The sequence below is a fragment of the Microtus oregoni genome, unplaced genomic scaffold (genome assembly GCF_018167655.1).
Source record: "Microtus oregoni isolate MIOR12 unplaced genomic scaffold, Mior012 000147F_ref0000457, whole genome shotgun sequence".
In the NCBI taxonomy this organism is placed as follows: Eukaryota; Metazoa; Chordata; class Mammalia; order Rodentia; family Cricetidae; genus Microtus; species Microtus oregoni.
Genome location: NW_024544797.1, coordinates 712,839 through 730,038, shown reverse-complemented (window position 1 = coordinate 730,038; position 17,200 = coordinate 712,839). Strand labels below are relative to the sequence as shown.

The 17,200-nt window shown below is 37.9% G+C and overlaps 1 protein-coding gene across 2 annotated transcripts in view; it reads left to right on the top strand.

Moving 5' to 3' along the window:
- LOC121444908 (mediator of RNA polymerase II transcription subunit 14) overlaps positions 1-16,858 on the top strand; it is a 97,561-nt gene extending 80,703 nt beyond the window's left edge. The window contains exons 24-31 of one of the 2 annotated variants that reach the window (XM_041646845.1): positions 3,811-3,942; positions 5,738-5,920; positions 6,742-6,977; positions 8,486-8,665; positions 9,114-9,221; positions 11,336-11,461; positions 11,783-11,975; positions 14,498-16,858. In XM_041646845.1, coding sequence (XP_041502779.1) covers positions 3,811-3,942; positions 5,738-5,920; positions 6,742-6,977; positions 8,486-8,665; positions 9,114-9,221; positions 11,336-11,461; positions 11,783-11,975; positions 14,498-14,571 — 1,232 coding nt within the window. In that variant the 3' untranslated portion in view covers positions 14,572-16,858. The remainder of the gene's footprint in view (positions 1-3,810; positions 3,943-5,737; positions 5,921-6,741; positions 6,978-8,485; positions 8,666-9,113; positions 9,222-11,335; positions 11,462-11,782; positions 11,976-14,497) is intronic. The other variant, XM_041646846.1, reaches the window with a different exon arrangement.
- The last annotated feature ends 342 nt before the right edge of the window (positions 16,859-17,200 follow it).

The window sequence follows — 17,200 nt, the reverse complement described above, 5'->3', positions numbered from 1 at the left end:
GTGATCTGTTCTCCAGTTCCCGGAGTCAAGCCCTTCATTCCTTATTTGTCCTGACAAAATGGCTTTGCTGGGCCATCCTATGCACCGTAAAATGTGGGCAGCATGCCAAATTTTTACTTTTGACTGAATGATTCTCTGAATTTTTTTTTAATACAGTGTTTCCCTATAGCTTTGGAGCCTGTCCTGGAACTTACTCTGTGGACTACGCTGGCCTCGAACTCACAGAGATCCACCTGCCTCTGCCTTCTGAGTGCTGGGATTAAAGGTGTACACCACCACTGCTCAGTGGTAACAGATTTCTTAAGGGGTAAAAAACCTCTTACCTTCCAGCTCACATAGTTAAATTAATGTAATGAAAAATTAAAGCAAAAACTGTTTTATCAAAAGATTTATTGTGTGATATTGCATGTAACATATAAGAAAATAAATAATTTGCCAGGCCTGGTGGTGTAAACTTGTAATCTTAGCTACTTGGCAGGCTGGAACAACAGGATCACAAAGTTCAGGACCTCATAAGCAGAAAAATACAGAATGGGATGGGGCATAGTTTAGTGTTTGAGTGCTTGTATAGCATACATGAGGCCCTAGGTTCAGTTCTTAGTAGTATAAGAAGAAGAAAAAGAAATAAATTTAAAAATGGTAAAAGCCTTTGATTTAATAAATTAGTCAACTAAAGGATGTTTTTATCATTTGAGGATGCTCAACATACTAGATTTTGTGTGTTTGTGTCTATGATATAAGAATGAAACCCAAGGCCTCATACATGCTAGACAAATGCTTTACTAAGCAAGATCCCTAAGCACTGAGTTTTAGTAATAAATTCAACAAACACATTTACAATTTTCACATTGTAAAGCAGAATTGCTAGCATGTGGGTTTTTTCCTTTATAAATTGCTCTTCCAAAATCCCTTAATACAGATACGTATGTATAAGTGTGCATACATATAAGAAATGCACATGATCCTGCAGAACCTGTTAATCTAATGAGAGATGAACTGGTCTGACTTGTTTAATTTGCTCATTTCTATTTGTATCTGAGAATATCATAAAATACTTTCATCAGAGATATAGTAAGAATTTAGTGAAATAAATCCCATGAAGTATTTAGTCGGTAACCTGGCTGCACATGTACTTCTCTGATCAACCCGTTGTAATTTGCCTTGGTCCCAGATTAGACTACTTGATACTCCAAATGCCCTTGCTCAGCCAGTCTCATCTTGGCAGCTTCTTCCTCTGCTGCATACCTCTCACAGCCACTCAGATTATTCTTCAATTTATTACAATAACACGTGTTTTTTTTTAAAGGGGGGGGGTCCTAAGGGAAGCCAGGCAACCAAATCTTTGAGTTTTTTTTTTTTTTGGTTTTGTTTTGTATTGTTTAGGAAATTCAATTTCCTGGTTTTTGGAGGCTGTGTGTATGGTTCCTGTTTAGACTCCCTAACAGTCGCCACCTGTAATGCCTCAGGTTTTGAGCCTTATAAAGGGGCCATCCAGGCTTTTGAAAGACTGTTAGAGGACCAGCCATTTCTGCTCTGGAGATCCTTCTTTGCCTGCCTTCTTCACTTTGATATGGGTCAAGATGAGACCTGAAGGGTGGGTTAGAGCAGGCCAGATGCAAGGACATAGACAATGTGGGTATTCTAGGAAGACCACACCATGTGTGTGGGAACCTGAGGTCCCAGAGGACATTGTCCTGAATGGCCAGAAAATGAAGAAGCAGGGCCTTTTCTAAAAGCTTCGTCTTTATTGTATCAGCCATCCATATTTGGACTATACTAGGGCCACAAAAGGGCTCGGTTTTCTTAACAGAGAAGAACTAGTTTCAGTGCTACAGAGGGAAGTTTTCTTAACTTTATGATTGTGAAAGTCCTGAAGATTTCCAAATCTAAGTGTGTGGTAGCCAGTTGGCTCTATGGAGGCCTGAAGCTTACCAAAGTTTCTTGGACCATAGCTTGAAGATTTGCCCAGGGCCATTAGAACCTTAGTGGGTGGGAGAGCTTAGGTCCTATGAATACCAGAGAGGCACAGCTGGGGAGGAGGTAGGCAATTAGAGACCCAGAACCCTAGGGGAGTGTGTCTCTAGGAAGGGGGAGGTTGTTGCATAGGAGGAAGGGGAAATTTTTTGATTGATTATAGTAGTAGACAGGTATACAGTGCTTGCTGTGAATATGCCAAGCCCTATTCTAAGCACTTTATTCATTTAATCCTCACAGCAAATTTATGGCATAGGTTCCATTAACCAAGGCATGGAGAAGTTAAGTCACTTGTCAGATCATACAGCTAAATAGGTAAATATACAGGTTAATCAAGTTGACTGACATATTTATTGAGTATGAGATAGTATTATACAACATAAAATGAAATCATCTTATATTATCATAAAGAGTTTGAAATCTGCTAATATTGAGTAATAATATAGCAAGTATTTATATGTTGAGTTTTTCATAGTTTTAATAGTTATAGTTCTCCCTTTCAGAACCCTCAAAGTTAATATCAGTCCCATGGCTTTAAGTGCCTGTCTCCCAGCTTTTGTATATGTTTTAGACCTCATCCTGGTACTATTCACTTGCACCTAATATTTAGTGGATTGCCACAACACTTTATGGCTGAAACCAAGTTCGTGGTTTCCTAGACCTGAGTCATGATCCTTGCATAGGCACCCTAGTTCAGGAAGGGGCAACCCCTTCTGTCATCATGTTAGCCAGGCTGTAGCTATCAGAGACATGTAGAACACTTTTTGCTTTTATACCCACATTGAGTTATTTACCAAATACTGTTGACTACCCTTTGTGTTCAACCCCAAATTCAAGCACCTTGCAGCACCTCAGCCATCCTTCAGTCACCTTTGCAGCTAGTTGCAGTCAGAGTGAACCTCCTGGAACAGAAGTTAGTTAATGGCTTCTACTCCAGATGCTATTGGTTACCCAACATCTGAGGCAAACCAAATATCTTTAGAGTGGCCTACAAGTCCATATGTGATCTGGAACAGAACTTACCTCTAAACTGCTCGCTCTGTCTGTCTGTCTTTACCCCAGACAGGGTTTCTCTGTGTAACAGCTCTGACTGTTTGGAATCTGTCCTCTTGTAGACCAGGCTGGCCTTGAACTCACAAAGATCCATCTGCCTCTGCCTCCCAAATACTGGGATTACAGGCGTATCCCACCACTGTCTGGCCTGTCATCTCCTCTTATGCCACCCTTCTTTACTCTTTCCTAGCACCCTGGTCCCTGCCCTACTACACAAACTATCCTTTCTTTGGGGCCTTTAGAGTGGCTCATCTGTTTTGCCTGGGTTATCTTATTCCCTGTGCTATGTCTTGCATTTTCTTTTTGTCTGGTTCTCGTGCCCCTTTAGAGTCTTGACCTCTGCCACAACAAAGAATTGTTCCTTTCCTTTGCACTGGTTTTCTCCACAGCACTTGCTGTTACCTTATAGATTTTTCATGCTAATTTTACTAGAATACATACTCCATGAGGGCAGAATTGCTTCTTACGTTAACTATGTCTTCCATGCCTAGAATAGTGCCTGGCAAAAAGCTGATAAACTCACCTACTTGTTGACTAAGTACATGACTAAAAAGTGTTTTGACACAATTTCTTTTCAGTTGGTGAGTATGAGAGTTATAACATGGACCCGTGGACTTGAACTTTCTTGCAATAGTGAAGTCTTTCCAATTTTCCTTCATGTTATTTATGGGACCTTTTCTGCTTGTCTCTATAGTCTCTAGGGAGATTTTTTTAACCTGTGGTCCTTGGACAGGACATAATATGTGTCCTGTGAGATCATCTGTAATTATTTTCCTTTATTAGGAAATCTGCATGCTGCCAGCTCCCCCAGTGGGGCCTTGCGAGCCCCATCACCAGCGTCATTTGTTCCAACTCCTCCCCCATCCTCGCATGGAATCTCAATAGGACCAGGGGCCAGTTTTGCTAGTCCACATGGTGAGTCCATACACAGAAATCGCTGTAGCATTTAGAGCTTGATATAAAAGTAATTTTTGTTAAATCAAATTTCTTATTGAAAAATTAGTATTTATTTATTGAGAAATAGCAAAAATGACATGGACAAAAATAGACATTTTTCTTAGTTTTTCCACACAGAGGCACTGACTGGTTGGTCTGTGACTGTCTTCTCTCTTTCCTTGCTCTATCCTTCCTGTCACCTGCTGTCTGCTGATTGGACTTTCTATATCTTTCTGTCCTTGCTCTCGAGCTATTTTGGCTTGTCCTCCTCTCAGATAGTTCCCCCTATCTGGTTACCTTACCATATGAATTGTTTTGAAACTTAAATTTTCAACTTGAAATAAATTTATTTTGAATGGATGCAAATAAAGATCAGGTGGAGATAGTCAGTGAAATGTCCCCTTTCTGTTTGTTGTCATTTTGTTTGTTATACAAGATCTCACTGTATAGCTCGGGCTGACCTTTAAATCACAGCAACACCCACATCCCACTGCTAGCCCCAACCCCATCTGTCTCCCAAGTGCTATGAGTAAAAGCATAGGACAGGACACCTGACTCAAATGTTTTCATTTCGCCAGCCATCTTATCTCTTTTCTCAGAGGCATATATACTATAGCTAACTATTGTCCTATATTATATCTATTTTGAATGTTTCTATTTTTTTCCCATAATTTAAAATGGTACCATATATACTCACATCCATGATGATTGCCTTAGGTAAGTTCCTAAACATGTCATTCAGATTGTAACACATTTGAGAAATTCTAAAGCTTTTGCAACATAGGGCTAATTGCTCACCTGAAAGGCTATACCAATTTCCTGTAGTATTGTTGGGGCAATGTCTATTGTCCTGCGACATTACCAACATGGTATATTAAGATTTTCTAAAAATTTTGCCATATGCCAGGTGAAAAATGGTGTTTTATTATTGGATATACATTTCTTGACTGTTATTTAAATTTCACTTACTTAACTCAAGCTTACTTTTCGAATACCCATTTGTCTGTAGTGTCTCTTATTTTATTCCCACCAATTTATATACACCTTGTCTACTTTCTTGTGTTGTTTTACTTATTTGTAAGACTTCCTTTTTTATAAGTCAAGATTATTTATTTTATCAGTGTATCATTTGGTGACAAAAGAATATAAACAGTATGTTAAAGGTGTTTTTGGTATAGTTTAAAATATCAAATTGCTAAGGAATCCACTGCTTTCAAAGCTTGATTCTCAGTTCTATTTCTTCATCAGTGTGGCCTTCACTGAATAAAGAAATTGTGTAGTTTCCCTCTCTCATCCTTTTCTCAGTAGAATGGAAACATAATTTGCCAGGGCTGGTCTTCCTTTCAGTGGAACTTGATATTTCTTTATGTTTTCGGAAGCTTGTTTGAAACTAATTTATCCTTTTCATTTTTCCAAGTCTTTAATCCAGTTTGAAAGTACATAAACTCTAGCTGGTATAGTGCTGCATGCTTTAATTTTGGCACTTGGGAGGCAGGGGCAGGTGGATTTCTGTGAATTCAAGACCATCCTGGTCTATATAGTGAATTCCAGTCTAGCCAGGGCTATTCAAAGATAACTGTGTCTTAAAAAACAAACACACAGAAAGTACACAAGCACCACAAAATTGAGACTTAGGTGTAATGTGTTTAGAGACATCAAGCTTTAGTGAAAGATAGATATAATGGCTCACTATTTGAGACTATGACTGTTGTCACATACTTTGAGGACATTAAAATACATATTTTGAGAATCATCTGTTTGCTTTTTTCTCTAGGAACCCTTGACCCTAGTTCTCCATACACTATGGTGTCACCAAGTGGACGAGCAGGAACCTGGCCTGGGTCTCCTCAAGTGTCTGGACCCTCACCAGCAACCCGTTTGCCTGGAATGTCACCAGCCAACCCCTCTCTACATTCTCCTGTTCCAGATGCTTCTCATTCCCCCCGAGCTGGCACAAGTAAGTGTTGCCAGCATTATGTTCTTCTAAAGCATTACCAATAGATGATTTCTGTCATTTTGTCCTGGCATAAAGTCACAGTGTATTTCTCAAATGAGGATTTCCAAACCTTAAACTGTAAATCAGTTCACAGTATTAATTAGCAAAGTGAGGGAAAATGTAGTAAGAAAAAGGGTTGTCTCCAGAAGTCTTAGGAGGTGAGTCCCAGCAACTCTGTCATGACTGTTAATTTTTGTCTACACTGTTGAACCATAAAAAGATACCTTGTTAACCAACAAAACTATAGAAATTAAGAGAATTTTACAAATATATATTCTTACTTTTGTTACATAATTTTAGTGTTTAAAAAAACAATGCTTTGTTGGCTTATGATTCTGTACTTTGAGACTCTACTCAGCTTACTTGTGTGTCTGCAGTAGGAGACCTAACATAGCTTCAGTTGACATGACTTCTCTGTGCTCTTTGTGGTCTCACACTTGATCATGGCTGTTTTACACAGTGGGTAGAAGTTAGAGGAAAGCACACGAGGTCCTGTACCTAGTTGAGCATCCCTTCCATGGTGATATGTTTGGCCAAATGCAGGCAGATTCCAGGTTGAGCAGATCCCACTTCCTTGAAAGAGTTCCTGCAGGGTCATGTTGTAAGGAGCTTGGAAACAATCAGGAGAATCATGGCAGCTGATTGTTATCTGATGACTGACATAAGATTCCTTGGTGACCAGAAGTAGAGTCCTGAATTCATCATCTGTGATGAAGACAAAACAGACAATAATGGGATAGTGTGCATTTGCAAATGAAATTATTTGTTTTCCTTTCCAAAAGGTTCCCAGACAATGCCAACCAACATGCCTCCACCTCGCAAACTACCTCAGCGCTCCTGGGCAGCATCCATACCCACCATCCTCACTCATAGTGCCTTGAACATCTTACTATTACCCTCTCCAACTCCGGGCCTTGTGCCTGGCCTGGCAGGCAGTTATCTTTGTTCCCCACTTGAGAGATTCCTTGGATCTGTCATCATGAGACGACACCTTCAAAGAATTATTCAACAGGAAACGGTACGAGTGCTATGTGACTTTCTAAATGGTCCTTTTCAAAGGGACAATAAAGTCTTTGTGAGAGACACTCAGTCACTTTCTTAACCATTTTGTTAGTATTATATATACTTCACTTCGTTGCCTAGCATTAAAGATGAACCTCATCATTTTCTATTCTTAGGTTGGAGAGTTTTCCAGTTTTACTGTTCTGTGTTTTCTAGATAATGTGGCTAACCCTGACCTGGGAATAGGTTATAATATTGCAAGGAACCAACGCACACCGGGTCTGACCTTGCACATACAAATGACTATTTGATCTCTGGAGTACCTTTGTAGGCAGACTAACTTTGAAGCTGAGTCTTCATCAAAATCAACATGTTGGTCATAGATGTTAGGGTTCAGTTTTAAAAAGTACATGAGCAATTAGATTTGTTTAAAAGCCTTGTAGAGACATGGTGATAACCTTATGGTTACCCTATGGTGATAACCTTAAGAGATAGGTCGATACTGAGAGCAGTAATTCTATAGTCTGGCTGCTAGGTTTCCTGGGTTGTGCTCTGATGTAGATAGTATGTACCTGACTGGTAACACTTGTGGGCATTCATAGTGCTCCAAGTAAAGCCTTAGGATATTACTTTGGTATTCGGTGTGTTCTTAATTTATAGTTACCATTATTGCCAGAATCTATGTGCATTAATGAAGTATCCAAGCTGATCACTATTTATAATATCTACTATACGGTTGCTTGAAAGCCATTTCACAATCTTATAGTCATTTCATTTATTTATTTATTTATTTATTTATTTATTTATTTATTTTCTCATGACAGGGTTCTCTGTAGCTTTGGAGCCTGTTCTGGAACTAGCTCTTGTAGATCAGGCTCTCCTCGAACCCACAGAGATCTGCCTGCCTCTACCTCCTGAGTGCTGGGATTAAAGGCGTGCGCCACCATCACCCAGGTTTATAATCAGATCTTGAAAAAAAATCTAAAAAAATATTTTAAGAAATTGTTGCCTTGTTTGGATTATATAAAATAGTGTGTTTCATTTGATTTTTTATTTTTAATTGTATTTTATGAGTGTTTTTAACCTTCATGTTTGTGTACTAGATGTACACAGTGCACATGGAGGCCCAAAGAAGGCATCAGATATCCCTAGAACTATACTTAGAGTTGTGAGGCACCATGTGGGTGCTGGGAAGTGAATCTACATCCTCAAGAAAAGTAGTTTCTGCTTTGATATTTTTCATATGTGGCCATGATCTACTTTGATTAAACTCTCTCTCTTTGCCTTCTCTTGTCACTGTATCCCTTCCCAATATTAACATACATTGAATAAATTAACATTCAGCTTAGCAATAATACGAGCTGTGGTGCAGCCTGAGTTCTGCTACTTATGGTCCCTCTAATGTTGGACTCTGTGACTCTCATCTGGCTAGCCTGGACCAACTTAGTTGGTTTTCTGTTGTGACAGTTCTGTCAACAATATGCTTGTCTTTCCCTGTTGATTTGCTTCATCCTTGTTTTGCAGTTGCAACTGATCAATTCCAATGAACCTGGTGTAATCATGTTCAAGACAGATGCCCTGAAATGCAGAGTAGCTCTTAGTCCCAAAACCAACCAGACCCTTCAGCTAAAAGTAACACCTGAAAATGCAGGACAGTGGAAACCTGATGAGCTTCAAGTTTTGGAGAAATTCTTCGAAACAAGAGTATGTGTTTTCTTTTTTTTTTAAATTTATTTGTTTTATGTATATGAGTGCTCTATCAGTATGTATGTCTTTATGCCAGAAGAGGGCATCAGATCCCATTATAGATGGTTGTAAGCCACGGTGTGGTTGCTAAGAATTGAACTCTTAACCACTGATTCATCTGTCCATCCCTGAGTATGTTTTGGTGTTTTTGTTTTGTTTTGTTTCAAGACAGGGTTTCTCTGTAGTTTTGGGAGCCTGTCCTGGAAATAGCTCTTGTAGACCAGGCTGGCCTTGAACTCACATAGATATGCTTGGCTCTGCCTCCCGAGTGTTGGCATTAAAGGTGTGTGCCACCATCCCCCAGCCTGAGTATGTGTTTTTTAATGCATGCTTGTAATTTAAGTCAGTGAACCAGAAAAGTCAAAGTAGAATGAAGAGTAAGGTGATTTCTTTTTCCCCCTCATAGGTTGCAGGACCACCATTTAAAGCCAACACACTTATAGCCTTCACCAAGCTGTTGGGAGCACCAACACACATCCTCCGCGACTGTGTGCATATTATGAAGTTGGAGCTGGTGAGTTACTGAGAAACAAAAGCTTTTCTGATGCAGAGAAGTGTTTATTCTTGCTCACTTATTTTGTTTATTTTTGATTTTTTTCTCTTAAAATTTGTTTTTTTTTAATAGACTGGCCTCAAATTCATAGTTACTCACCAGCCGCTAAAAAGGTTTTTAAAGGCTTAAATTGAATTAAATTCTTAATTTTGACTTAAAATTTGATGTGACAAGATGACACAATTCTGCTGTGTCATTTGAATTCAGGACAAGGTGATAGATTGAGGAATTACCCAATAACCACTCTCCATCCATTCTCTGTTCAAGCAGAGTTCCCAGTAACTAACTCTTCTTGCAGAGATGGTCTTATGAGAAGTGGAAATGTCTTGCTCCTATACTATTATGTACTTGTATCTATTTTTATTATAAAATATTTTATATTTATTTAATAGCTGTGAAATATAGATATATAGATGTCACTTTGATAGATCCTAGTAAATTTTCCTCTGTAGAGGTTCACCAGTTTCTAGTCCCACAAGCACACCAAGCTCAGTTATCAATTTTTTTCTTCTCTTTTTATATTTCTACCTTTGGTAGTCTCAGCTATTTTTTCTATTATTTTTTTATTTTGAAAATTTACTTATTTTTATGGGATGTTTGCTTGCATGTGTGTCTGTGTGCCATATAAGTGCCCTAGGATACCTGAAAGGAATGTCAGATTCTCTGGGACTAGAGTTATAGGTGATTATGAGCCAAAGCCAGGTCCTCTGAAGTGGAGCCAATTCTCTTAATCACTGACCCTAGCACCATTATTTATTTTTTTAATTTATTTATTTTTTGAAATCTCAATTGTGTCTGTGTTGGTCTGCGTCTGGGTTTGTGCATGTTAGAGTAGTGCCCATTGAAGCCAAAAGAGGTCATTCAATTTCCTGGATTTGGTTGTGAGTTGTGACATGGGTGCTGGGCACTAAACTTGGGTCCTCTGCAAGAACAAAAAGCTCTCTTAACCTCTGAGCCATCTCTCTACCCCAAGATTTATTTTCATTTGATTTTGTATGGGTATATATGTATATCTATATATATGCCATATGTGTGTGGGTGTAGGCATGGGCAGAGGCCAAAAGAGAGGGCATTGGATCCCTTTAAGCTGAGTGGAAAGTTAGTTTGATCCACCCCACATAAGTGCTAGGAACTGAACTTGCTTCCTCTGGAAGACCAGTATGCACTCTTACCTGCTGAGCCATCTTCTAGCCCCATACTGTGGGTATTACTTAAAATTATTTAGTTTGAACCCCGGTGATAGTTGATTAATTATTCTCTCAATCTCCCAGTCTTTGATCTTGATATTTATTTCTGGTGGTGATTTGATTAGCCTAATACCTCCCTCATTTCTGTTCACATTTTACTATCAGGATTGGGCAGGAAGTTTTTTGGTTTTGTTTTTTTTAATTTTTGTATTAACATTTGCCTTTTGATGTGGTAGTCTGTAACAGACCTTGTATGGGATGTCAGAAAGATGTCTGAGATTTTGAAGGAGTAATATCTGTCTGCAAAAGCACCAGTGAATTATCCTTCTAAACCATTGACACTATTTGCCTAGTTTGTCTAAGGAAGCAGTTAGAAACAGGATTTGGAAATCTAATGGACCCCAGTCAATGAGAGCCTTAAGTGTCATGTGTTAGACTTAATTGTGGGAGGGAGCAGCATAAGTCATAGCGTCACTCAGCATTTGTGAGCATGATTAGAGCCTCACTCAAGATGTGGAACTGATAGTAGCTGTAAGCATGCACCCAAAGAGTAAGCCACTGGGATTGCTAGGGGTTCAAGGAAGAAGCAGTGAAGCCCTGAGCTTTGTTGGCTTCTTTGAAAACAGTGAAACAAAAGGAGCTAGATGTTTAGAAGCTGAAGTATTAGCCTTGGGAATAGTAATAAAGCGTTCAGGAATGAATGAGAACAGAGCACACAAATTTACCCCCAAGTTTTCGTTAGTGACTTTATATGTATTCTTTTAAGAAAGTGCATGCTGTCTGAATGATTGAATAGAATGTGGAAGTCCTACCTCCTCAGACTCCAGACCAGATGTGATTTTAAATGTTAACAGGAGTTTTGTCATAATCTCTCCCCTCTCACAACAGTTCCCAGACCAAGCAACCCAGCTAAAATGGAATGTTCAGTTTTGCCTCACCATCCCTCCCAGCGCACCACCAATTGCACCTCCTGGGACACCAGCTGTGGTGTTGAAATCCAAAATGCTGTTTTTTGTAAGTAACACCTGACATCATCTGTGCATGTGCAGAGTTTCTGAGGAAACAGCCATGTGAAAGTAATAAAACAATTTGCTGTGTTAGCGGTTATTGCCCGCTGTAAGACTATATTTCTTCACTGTTCCCTTAGTAACAACAGAAATGTATTCAAGTTAGTAATTGTGAGACAATCGTAATACTCAGTTGTTTGTCACTTTTTTATCTTATTTAATTTTTTTGTATTTGCTGTATCTTAATCTGAAAGTAAATGATAGTACCTCACACCAATTAAGACAAATATTTGATTTTCTGTTTTTTATTTTCTTTGTGTGTCTACAGCTTCAGCTAACTCAGAAAACATCAGTCCCTCCCCAAGAACCTGTTAGTATAATAGTTCCAATAATTTATGACATGGCTTCAGGTACCACCCAGCAGGCAGACATTCCCAGACAGCAGAACTCTTCTGTTGCTGCGCCCATGATGGTCAGCAACATTCTGAAGAGGTTTGCAGAGATGAACCCACCACGACAAGGTACATGAGCAGTAGATAGTATTTTATTGCGTATATGTTATAAGGATTCCTTTGAGAGAGACCTGCCTCTGCTTTCCTCCTCTTTTCCCTCCTTCCCTCCTCTGCACCCCAATCCTAGTACTAGCGCTCTGTTGCCATGGCCTTCTTAGTGTCTGCTTGTCGCTTTCTTTCTTTCTCACTGGTTCTTCATTTTTGTCCATTTCTTTGCTGCCTGAACTTCATTTTTGTTAGCAATTTACTATTGGGACTGAGCCGATTGCTAATGCCAGAAGCTTGTATTTATAGCACACATTGCCACAAAGCCCTAGGTTAGGATGATAGATTTTCTGTGGCTGTGAATTCCTGCCTTGCCGTTAATACCTGCCACTCTGTACATCACAAAGTTGAAATGCATGTTGGTTTCTCATACTTAATGGTTCGATCATGAACAAAATACTATTATTAAAAGTTGTGTATCTTCTAAATGTTTTGTGAAGAATAAAAGCTGATACAAATGGCATCACTGCTTTTTGGGCTTCTTATGTAAGTGTCAGGTGGGTGCAAGTGAGCCTTTTCCCTGAGTGCACAATGAAGCTCTGAGACTGGACATTTCCGGGAAAAAAAAAAAAACAGAGTGTTTCTTGAAAGATAAATAAGGTTGCTTCGATGCTGGAGTAGCCCACACTTAACATGTGACTCCTGGCAATACCTAATTTGGGGTTCTAAAATATGAAGCTCAGCAAAGAGAACTTTTATTTTTTTTCATTTCTAATACTTAGAAAATTTAAATGGATGTTCACTCATGTCTAATGCTAAGGAAGTCCTCTTTATCCCTTGCTAACACGATTATGGTAAACAAGGAAAAAGCTGTTCTCTGAAACATTTTTATGTATCACAGTATGAAAAGTTTTAGGGATCCTGAGGAAAATGAGGTTTTTTTTTTTTAACTGTTTGTTCCCCACACATACCTGGGTAAGTTCTTGCTTCAGTTTCTAAGGAATACACTGGGCAATAGAGAGCGGTATGCTTCATTCGTTATAGTACTTTTACTTCTGACACTTCTCTGCTTTCATTCTTTGACCTATCTCTTCAGCTGAAAATAAGTCCTCTAGTAGAACTCTGATAAGCACAATTCCTTCATATAGACATGACTATTATCATTTTTATGTATTATATCTTCTGGAATTTAAAAATTATAAGGGAAATGTTTTGATCCTACTATGATCAAGCAGATTTTTTTGGCCTATCAATGGAAGTGTGCATGCATATGCCTGTGCACACGCGCCCGCATTCATGCACACACATGCCCGCACACACGCACCTACCTCAGTTCTTTAAGAAGTTGGTAAGGTATTGTGGGAGTGCTTTCTTTTTTTCTTTTGTTCCTTTTTTGGCTGGACAAACCTTTGGATTTCTTTTATCCTTTTGTTCTGTACCTTCATCTTCCAATGTTTGGAGCAAAGGCTCTCAGTGACTTGCATAGAGTCAGTGTGTCCTGCCCCTTGACAGAAGGCCATCATTCATACAAGGGCTTCTTCAGTTTTCCCCTTTTCAGCTGTGGTAGTGTAAAAAACATGTTCTAGTGGGAAAGATCCGGTTTGTTTTATAATATTTAAGTATTTGCAATATTTCATAAGAACTAAGCAGCAGAGAGGAAGTTGAGAGGATGAGGTATCAGTGGTGACTCTACAAATCGAATATTTAGATTTTTGGTATGTAATACTTAGGCTTCCTTGCCCATCTCACATTGAAGAGCTTTGAAGAAAGATCCCAGCTTAGTCCAGTGCTTTACACCTATAATCTCAGCACTTGGAGGCTGAAGCAGGAGGATTTTGAGTTCCAAGTCGGTCTGGGTTACATAGTGAGATTATTGTCTCATAGCAACCAAAAAGGAAAGAAAAGGGGAAAAAAATAACTTTTAAGTATAAATAGACCTTTTCTTCCTTAAAAAAAAAAACAAAACAAAACAACCCACTTTATTTCTGTATTTAATTGACTTCAGTCTTAATCTATAACTTTAGAAAATGAAAGTGTTCAGTTTCGTAGCTAGAGTAGTGCTTGGTAACCACAAAATACACGTTCCCATTGTCACAGAATGTTCTATTGGACACTATTCCTATGACCTATTGGAGGCATTCTCATCTGGCCTTTCAATGCAGTATTAGGAGGACATCACCGATGTTATAAGCAATGCATAAATATAATTTAGAACTTGTCATTAAATCCAAAACACATAAGCATTCTACAGTGTTCAATTTTAAAGTCTTATCCACTGTGACACTTTCTATGCACTGACGGCATCTCTTTCTCTCTGTTTAAACTTGACACTTGCCCCAGATTTCTTCCTGAGCAAAAAGCAAAACCCCACTCAAATATAATACGCTAGTCCACACCAGATCTCATCGCCTAAAAATCTGAGTAGTTTGAAATACATAGTCCTTTATTTCAAATTCCTAACTGATTTTAATCAACCCTCCCCTCACCGGTGTGTTAACGTCTCTCCTGTACTGCGAATAGCTAATGACCATTTTTCTCTGTTGCAGGTGAATGCACAATATTTGCAGCTGTTCGTGATTTAATGGCTAATCTTACACTGCCCCCTGGTGGGCGTCCATAGACACTATTTTTAAACCAGGAAGGCTGACAAATGAAAAACAACACACACAAAAAAAAGGCTGAATTCAGCCTTCAATTTTTAAAAGGAAAAGGACTTTTAAAAAAAAATAAATAAATAAAAACCTTAAGAGCTAAATATTCTAAACTGGCAAAACTTTTCAGGGTGCACTTCTTTCATCAAAAAGACCATCAATCTTTTGTATAGTGAACTTGTATAGTCTGTTTAAATGCGACACATTTCAAACTAGGTAACAAATCAGTGTCCGCTTGCCAGTAATAGATTTAATATTCTGTTTTATACTATAAAGTAATGAAAATGCCAAACTTGTTTATTTAATTGTTTTCTTATGTTTTGGGTATAATGGTCTTTTTTGATTTTTGAGGTTTTTTTTGTTTTTTTAAGGCAGGTCTGTCATTTTTGAATACTGTAAAACTGTGACAAGCTTTCTATTGAAGTTGTATTTTAATATGACTGCTTTGAATCCTTACACAGAAATGTTTTGGGAGCTGTTAAACATATCCCAAAGAAGCAATATTGAATAAAACTAGGATGTAAAAGAGACACTCACTGGTGTGTGTAAGCTCTCTAGAGTTCTTAGGGCCTCCCTTCATCTTTAACCTGGTGGGGCCAGTCACTTTTTTAAATTACGTATGTCTGAAATTTGACCAAAAACATTTTTTGTTTTAAGGTTAATGTAGTTTCTTCAGACATTCCTAACTGGTGATAACATTTAGCACCTTGGTTGTTTTTCAGTATAGGATTTGGGTAAAATGAAAGAACTTTGTCTTTGAAAAGAGACAGTAAGTGATTTATAATGATCAAGGATCTCAAATAATACAGTTATTCTCATGTGTGAAGAAATGGGAACCTTTTTGTTAGGAAAATGTCATGTAAAGGATACTTCTGCATACAGCATTAACTAGGAAGCAAAGAACTTGAATGCTCTAGTTTGCATGAAGTTTCAGTGACATTTCTTTATCTTCTTACCTTCCCCAACACAATTGGGATTGTTCTGAGCAATCTCAATTTAATCAATTGTCAGCAAAGCAATAGGATATTTTGCTGGACACAACCTGGTCCAGTCCACAGTGCAGGGCCTGTCTAGGGTCCAGTGGAGTTTCTGGCACTGGTACCTCTCAATAGGATTTCTTTCTAGAGTACTATACTGTCTCTTACAGCCAGTCAGGACTTTTTAAGCTTTGATGAATATTATCTGATTCAAATGTCTTCTGATAACTTGATGTGTTATTTGGAGCAGTTTTTTTTGTTTTTGTTTTATGTGTTTTAATGATAATCATGCTGAGTTATATCTAGCCAATATAATTAGTCCTAGATGAAATTTTAGATGTTTGTCTGATTCCATTTGAAGATAATTAATTGAGATTCTAGAACTATAACCATCAGATTCTGGTTTTAAGCATCTCACTGCAACTGTATCATATATGCTCAACTTTGCTTGAATCTTCGTTTCCAGTCAGAGTTGAGGCCTTCTTTGTCTTCTGTGTTTCATTTTTGCCTTCATCTCCTGCTTTTCACCCAACTCTGACACTTTTCCAGAGTAGGTGACTAAACTTTTATTCTTCCTTTAACCTACTAACCCTTTTCTCCTTCTGTTTTCAGTTCTCTTCACAGTGGTAATCACATGGGTTTGGCAATCTAAGATGGCTTGATCAGGAGTCAGCCCTTTTCTATTGGGAGCTGAATCCTATCTTTCATGTAGAAATCTACATGTATATACAAGAAATGTATTTTTTTCTGCAGGATATTGTTTCGAATAATTTTATTAATAGAATTCACTTTTCAGGTATTTTCTCTTTTAAGTGGTTTTGAAATGTTAATTGCATTTTTATACATGATGCATTCAATGGCTACTTTTTCTTAATTATAACACCTTTGAATGCATTGTGTAAATCAAGTAAGATAGGATTCAATGAACAGAATTTGATTTTTTTAATTTTTTTTTATTGCGAAAAGAAGAAAAAAAAACATAAACAAAAAACAAGCAGAATTTGATTTTGATTTAAGAGTAAACCAGTGAATTTGAATTTTGGTATCATGCTTGGTACTTGGAATCGGTATATACTTTATTAAAGCTTGGAAATACTTAGCATTTGAATCGTAACTTTCATCACAAACCATGTCTTTTGCCTCTTTTGTTAACCAGGTTCAATCAAAGAAACTAGATTCCATAATGGTTTTTCTCTAGTAGGTGGTTTGACTTTAAGGTGTTTTCAATGTGATTTTAGTATTTACAGTAATAAATAAAATTTATACAAGTTTCAGAGAACTAGCACCTCTCTAGTTAATTTTGGTGAAGATATTTTGGGTTGTAGTTTTGGTTTAGTATTAGTTTAACCCTGAAAGAAGACATTGGCCCTGATCTGCCCTTTTCAAAATGTCATTTTAAAATGTATAGAAGGCCTTTTAGAGTTAGGAAGAAGGCGATAACTTGGTCAGAGTATGGCCAGTTATTAACTGCAGGAGTTGAACCTTGTTTAAAGATTAGCTGGGTTAAAGGTAGGCATAAAGTTTTGTCTGCCATGTTTTGTTTTTTCTCCAAAAGAAATACCAATTACATTATTTTCTTTTTCTTCTTTGTTTTCCATTAAAAACTTCCATGTCTTGTTTT